The 7,500-nt window shown below is 40.1% G+C and overlaps 2 protein-coding genes across 4 annotated transcripts in view; one reads left to right on the forward strand and one right to left on the reverse strand.

Moving 5' to 3' along the window:
• LOC136833233 (DBH-like monooxygenase protein 1) overlaps window positions 1-7,500 on the reverse strand; it is a 1,137,248-nt gene that overhangs the window by 568,690 nt on the left and 561,058 nt on the right. The window lies entirely within an intron of this gene.
• The window catches only part of LOC136832998 (uncharacterized), a 9,360-nt gene continuing 7,441 nt past the window's right edge, over window positions 5,582-7,500 (forward strand). Inside the window, exon 1 of the mRNA XM_067094649.1 lies at window positions 5,582-5,656. Within this exon, the coding sequence (XP_066950750.1) occupies window positions 5,582-5,656 (75 nt within the window). The remainder of the gene's footprint in view (window positions 5,657-7,500) is intronic.

Here is a 7,500-nt window from a genome sequence, read left to right on the forward strand (position 1 = left end):
AATAAATGCTTCATATCCGTCAAATTGAGCTTGAAATCTTCCGCCGCCTCTCCTTACGTATTTTTTCTGATTTTTTCTTCTAAGTGACGCTAATAAGGATAATAACGCTTGTTGGGCGGAATTTCCTTTCGTGGCAATGGACGAAAATCATTTCATTATTTTTCTTTTCTTTTTATTTATAAAGAACAAAGGTGTGTTATTTTTGAGGCCTCTTTTAAATCATGTCAACATAATTGTACTACTTCTATCTTCTTTACAAACGCATCCCGCGTAATTTCATTAGGATAACTACATTTATTTTAAAGAAAATAGCAATCGGTATCCTTTTACAAACGTTAATGACACCAAAAAATATGCTTCTTACTTGAGACCACAATGCGAGATTCACAGCATTTCCCGGTATTCAGAGGACCTCTAATTTTATTTTATCATTGATCACAATATCTTTTTAACCAGTGTTAGTCTATTTATATGCATATTTCTAATGAGCATTGGTATATAATACAACTCTTATCCATAAATACGCAAGAGTTGTTCCACTTCAAACTATGTTTAGCAGCTCATCTTTGCTACAGCTCTCTCTCTCTCTCTCTCTCTCTCTCTCTCTCTCTCTCTCTCTCTCTCTCACCCTGACTGATACTGTGTGTAAACTGTGAACTTTTGAATTACATTTCCTCTCTCTCTCTCTCTCTCTCTCTCTCTCTCTCTCTCTCTCTTTACACACTCACACCCTGACTGATCCTGTGTAAAATGTGAACTTTTGAATCACATTTCCTCTCTCTGTCTCTCTCTCTCATGCACAACCACATACACATACACATACATCGTGACTGATATTGTGTGCGTCTACACAGTGAACCCTTGAATTGCATTTCTCTCTCTCTCTCTCTCTCTCTCTCTCTCTCTCTCTTATATACACACATACACACACACACACACACCGCGACTGATTCTCTGTGTATCTAAACCGCAAACTCTTGAATTATATTTCTCTCTCTCTCTCTCTCTCTCTCTCTCTCTCTCTTCTGTCCAATCTGAAGCAAAGAACAAAAACTTGCGTTCTACTCATGGGACCCGCATTCAGAATCCAAATTCTCATTTACATACGTTAAATCTCAAAAAGCGTTGTAACCTATTGGGTTATCAAAGCGTGGCTTCACACTTCTGCTCTGTAAATAGTGCATACTGACAACGGCACAGTTTCTCTCACGATTTCTGTTTCTCTCTTTTATTTATTTTCTTTCATTTTTTCTCTCGATGTTATTGTATTTCTATTTTTCCTTTTACGAATTCTTATTTTCTCCCAGCGTTTGTTTTGTATTCAAATGTAAGAAATATTTGGGGTGAGACAATGACACTCTCTCTCTCTCTCGCTCTCTCTCTCTCTCTCTCTCTCTCTCTCTCTCTCTCTCTCTCTCAATGTTATTTTATTTCTATTTTATCGTTTATGAATTCTTATTTTCTCCCAGCGTTTGGTTTGTATCTGGATGTAAGAAATATCTGGGGTGAGACAATGACTTCTCTCTCTCTCTCTCTCTCTCTCTCTCTCTCTCTCTCTCTCTCTCTCTCTCTCTCGGTGTTATCGTAATTATATTTTCACCTTCATGAATTCTTATTTTCTCCCACCGTTTGTTTTGCATCCAAATGTAAGAAATATCTGGGATGAGACAATGACTTCTCTCTCTCTCTCTCTCTCTCTCTCTCTCTCTCTCTCTCTCTCTCTCTCTCTCTCGATGTTGCTATTTTCACCTTTAAGAATTCTTACTTTCTTCCAGCGTTTGTTTTGTATCCAAATGTAAGAAATATCTGGGGCGTGACATCTCTCTCTCTCTCTCTCTCTCTGTGTTTGACCACATTAATCCAAGGCACAAAAGTTTCTCAGTTTCAGAAACAGGACATTTCAAAATAATAATAATAATAATAATAATAATAATAATAATAATAATAATAATAATAAAACAAAAAGAGAGGTTTTGCCTTTCTAAAAGTTTGTCACTCAGTAAATCTAATCTAAATTAATATTAGTATATAAAGACACGTCTCTTTTGTTCCCTTATTTCGCAATTTCTTAGTTTCTAACTTGCGTCTGAAGTAAAAAGTGAGAATAATAAAACGAAGTATAAAAAGACGAAGGAAGGAAAAAAAAAAAGTTATTGCCGTGTTGATAAGCCTAAAAGAAAACGATAAAACAAAACATGGCTGACGAAAAAACAAATGGATGACGAAAAAACAAAATGGATGATCTTTCCGAGAAAGCAAAACTAAACACGAAACCAAACCGTTTTCGCACAAATATTGCCCTAATTTTTTTTCCCCCTTCTCTCTCTCTCTCTCTCTCTCTCTCTCTCTCTCTCTCCACAAACTAAATAAAGCGACTTTATTAACACTCCCTCAGCAGCAGCTAAATGACTCATCAAACTGAAATTTAATCTCGTCTACCGAAAATCGCCCATAGCTGTCAGGTAAGGGCCGTATCCCCTGAAAAATCACCCGCGATACGCCCTTTATTGCTCTACGGGTAGCGTGTAAGAGGTCAGTAAACTCCGGTCGGAATCCCGCAGGAGGGATCCAGCAGGAGTCGACCAATAACTGTCATCACCTTTCCCCCTGGCGGGAAACGGTAACACACGTGATTTTTAATAAATTGCCCGAGCGAGGGTGTGCGCAGTCAGGAGTCAGTCAGGGAGCTTTTCCTCTACTCTGACCCTCTGCCTATTTGTGTCAGATTTGCTATGGCCTTTACTTATTCTACCTTTCAGGAGGCACTGGAGAGCACCTGGCCTCTATCCCTTATTGCTATCTGCCTTCTCTTTGGTGGCTCCTATGTCAATATTCCCATTCCCTTCTATTTCCTCTTGCCATAGCCTTTACTTATCACCCGCCCCCCCGCTCCCGCCCTTCAAGAGATCTGAAGTGCACCTGGCTCCTATCCCTTCCTGTTGTTTGACTTCTCTCTGATGGCTCCTATGTTAACATTCCCAATCCCTTCTATTCACTTTAGGTATGGTAACTCGCCTATCCTCTTCCTAATGTAGGAGCCACCTGTATATAACCCGTGCTACTCTAAGGAAGGCACCTGAGGCTACCCGTTATTTTATAGCATTAGCAAACCGCCTCGTCTTTTCTATACCAATAATCCCCCGTAGGAGGGTAGCGCCGTCAGTGCACCTCACGGGGTGCACTGTAGGCATTACTAAAGGTTCTTTGCAGCGTCCCTTCGGCCCCTAGTTGCAACCCCTTCCACTCCTTTTACTGTACCTCCATTCATATCATATTTCTTCCATCTTGCTATCCACCCTCTCCTAACAATTATTTCATAGTGCAACTGCGAGGTTTTCCTCCTGTTACAACTTCCAAACCTACCTACTTTCAATTCCCTTTCCAGCGATGAATGACCTCATAGGTTCCAGTGCTTGGCCACTGACCCAAACTCTATATTCCATTCCATTCCATTCTATCCCAATAATCGAACAATCTGGAAGCTTCCCTATCCACGTGCAATAAACCATTTTCGTCCCTTATCCCAGAACCACTGACTTGAGCTTCAGAGAAGCCCTCACCTCCGTCGAGGCTACCCAATAACTGGGGTGCCCACCTGGGGTGCCCACCTGGGGTGCCTAACTGGGGTGCCTGCTGTTTTGTGGCACTCCGTGCCTCCATAATCATCCGGGTTTTTCCCTCTTTTATTTGCGCGAGTTACTTTGATTCGCCATCGAATTTATTAACCGGTTCCCCTTTTCGCTGAAATTCGTGAAATCATTCGAGTGAATAACAGAAGCTTCTGGAATAAAATAACCTTCAAAGGAGAAAATATGGGCGAGATTAATGTGTGTTAGGCCAGGTAAAGGGGAATTAATAAGTGAGAATATTGGCAAGGGGAGAGAGATTAGGAGGACGAGGGGAAATCTAATGAGGATAGATGAGAGAGAGAGAGAGAGAGAGAGAGAGAGAGAGAGAGAGAGAGAGAGAGCAATTTAATGATGACAGACGAGACAGCTAGAGAGAGAGAGAGAGAGAGAGAGAGAGAGAGAGAGAGAGAGAGAGAGATTATTAAGGGCAATGAAAATTAATAACGATGTCACGGAAGAAAGACACAGAGTATAATTAAATAAGGGTTCAGTGCCAATAACAAAGATAACCTACAGAAGAGAAAATGCTAATACGAAAAAAAAAAGAAACTTCGGCGCATAATCAAAGCCACCGAAAATAGATCTATCTTTCGGATAATCCTGTATGAGCCGCGTCCCATGAAACTCTAACCGCGGGCCGGCGGTGGTCTGTCTTATATCGTCGCCAGAGGAACGATTATGGCTAGCTTTAACCTTAAATTAAATAAAAACTACTGAGGCTAGAGGGCTGCAATTTGGTATGTTTGATGATTGGAGGGTGGATGATCAACACACCAATTTGTACCCCTCTAACCTCTTTTTGAGATCTGGGGGCGGACAAAAAAAGTGCGGATGGACAGAGAAAGCCGGCACAATAGTTTTCTTTTACAAAAAAAAAAAAACTAAAAACAGTAAGGAAGAATAACCAAAAGTACGATAAAAAAAAACACCACGCACGAGAGGAAAAAAAAGACACCCCAGGAAATGACGAAAATGACAAAATAATTCCTGCCAATTGACGTCGAGGGCAAACGAGGGCAAACACTCTGCCATCCTCACCTTGGAGGACCTGGGCACCCCTCCCCTCCCCCACCCTCAAACACACCTCAACCCCCTCCTCCCCTCCCCCTCCACCCCTTCTCATCAGACTAGGACGTCCCACTCGCCTTAGGAAACGAATTATGAATCCACTTCTGGAAGTCACTGGAACAGTATCACTCTCATGGAAACCGACTCCAGGGGGTATCACAACACTTCATGCCACTCGAGAGGGATAACAAAGGCCTTCTAAGTGGCCTTTGTTGCTTACAATGAGCGACAGGGCACTTGAGTGCTGGCGCAGGAGGGTCTCTAGAATCTCTCCGAGAGGTGCTTAAGTTTTAACGTCGAGGACAAAATTTCTCTCTCTCTCTCTCTCTCTCTCTCTCTCTCTAGTTATATATGTATATATTAACTTCGTCACTAACACAATTAACTGTGCATTAATGCAATTACTGACAGGACCTATTAAAACTAGATGGTATCTAGCGGAAAGCTTGTAATTTTTATTGAATAAATATCTCAGCTAGATACCATCCAGTTTCAATGAGGTCCTGTCAGTAATATATATATATATATATATATATATATATATATATATATATATATATATATATATATATATATATATATATATATATATATATAAAATATATATATATATATATATATATATATATATATATATATATATATACTGTATATATATTTATATATATAATATAAATTTATAGATAAATATGTGTATATATATATATATATATAATACACACACGCACGCACAAGCATATATATCCATAAATATGTTCAAAGAACACTTTCTTGCCTAGCGGACGTCTATCGGAATTACGATTCAATTATCGTCAGTTCGTCAAGGCGTTGCGATGGAGGAGTAATTAATCCCCATTTTTTTTTCCTCCGTCATCCGGCACAAGATGGGGCCAGCCCCGAGTGCCCTAAACATCGACGGCAAGATCTTCGCCGGATTTCGGAGGAATGGTTTTGATACGGTATTTCATAACGCAAAATATGCTGGTTTCTAAGGTGATTCCTTGTCAGTTTATTTATCGCGGATAAATATTCCCTTACTCGATCGAAAAACAAATAAGCCCTGTTGATATTGTGATTAAAATATTCATAATTTATCACTTATGTAACTTTTGCATATCACGCCATAAAGATTATATCAGTATTTCTAGCCATTTTAACATTAGCTTATTTGCCACAGGATATTTTTGCCCTAAAATGGAAGACTGCAGTATCTGCAAAAATACAAAACTGAGAAAAATGGTTGATACTGCAGTTTTCCTTTGCCTTACTACTGATTTTGCAGATACTGCAAATAGGACCCCCCCTAAATGCTAGTGGAAAGCATTGAAGAATCATTCTGAAACTGCAGTAACTTGTGTATTAGTGTTTCACGAGCCCAGTAGGTGGCATATCTCCATTTCGAAAATTTTGCAGATACTGCGAATGGGACCCTTAAATACTCGTGGAAAGCAATGAAGAATAATTCTGAAACTGCAGTAACTTGTGTATTAATGTTTCACGAGCCCAGTAGGTGGCATATCTCAATTTCGAAAATTTTGCAGATACTGCAAATGGGACCCTTAAATACTCGTGGAAAGCATTGAAGAATCATTCTGAAACTGCAGTAACTTTTGCAGAAACTGCAGTTTTCCATTTTAGGGCAGACTTGTTCCCTTCAAGTCGGAATTCCCTGGTGGTCGTTAGGCCTGTGGTGGTTAGAGTTTATTAGTCACGTTAACTAGTGAATTGAATATACGTTAACTAGTGTCGACGGGGATACTATAAGCGGCTGCTTTCAGATCGCGCATAATTTCAAGTTTACTCTAGATTTGCTGACTGATAAGTTTCATTGCTTAAGTTATAAGGTGCTCTTGCAGATTTTCCCTTTCCCTTTGAATTCATTTTCATCTATATCTGGTCCGCTGGTACAGTGGTTAGTGTCGTGGCATGCCACTCAGACGTCGCGGGTTCGCGTCTCCCCAAGGTCGATGAAAAATCAGTGTCTCTGTATCACGATCAGTTACTGCCGCAGGGTGGGGTCTTCTGCGGTAGGAGGTCGAAACCAACATTCTTTGGAAGCTTGAATTTCAAGTCAATGGCCTTTGGTATGCTTGTTCTTCCATGTGAATAGGTTTCATCTACTGAAATATTAATATTAATTTTAATATTCAGGGTTTCTTGAAACGTCGGGAGGATTGGAGAGGAAAAAAACAGCATAACTTGTAGTTACCTCTGACGCAGGAAATTCCTTTCTTCTTCCAACAACAAGCCAACCAGCAGTCAATTCACATGCTGTCGAACGTTACCTTTCACGTGGAAGTACTTTCTTTCAACCTTTCATTAAAGTGAACAGTTTTATTGACTTACTTTATTCCTTCCGTCGTAATAATTTTTTCCAAGATGACTCACGGAGCTGAAACGTCATGCTTGATATTGGACTGATATAGTGACCAGAAATCAACTTTGGCAAAATTGGCAGCCTTATTTTCAACCTACGAACTGAAGGTCTACCCCAAAAGCCAAATCAAAAAGTCCTTCAAAAGAAGGCATCGTGCTTACCCCATACAAAAATGGGAATAAAAGCACGTTAAAAGAAGAAGAAGAAGAACTGAAGAAAGATCTGTAAGCGAAATAGAAACAAGTAAAAAATGCGCCGAAGTTTCTTCGGCGCAATCGAGTTTCCTTTACATAGTATAATCAAGGCCACCGAAAACAGATCTATCTTTCAGTGGTCTCGGTATAATGCTGTATGAGCCGCGGACCATGAAATCTTAACCACGGCGGGTGGTGGCCTGGCCTATATCGTCGCCAGGCGCACGATTAT

The sequence above is a fragment of the Macrobrachium rosenbergii genome, chromosome 51, assembly GCF_040412425.1.
Source record: "Macrobrachium rosenbergii isolate ZJJX-2024 chromosome 51, ASM4041242v1, whole genome shotgun sequence".
Lineage (NCBI taxonomy): Eukaryota > Metazoa > Arthropoda > Malacostraca > Decapoda > Palaemonidae > Macrobrachium > Macrobrachium rosenbergii.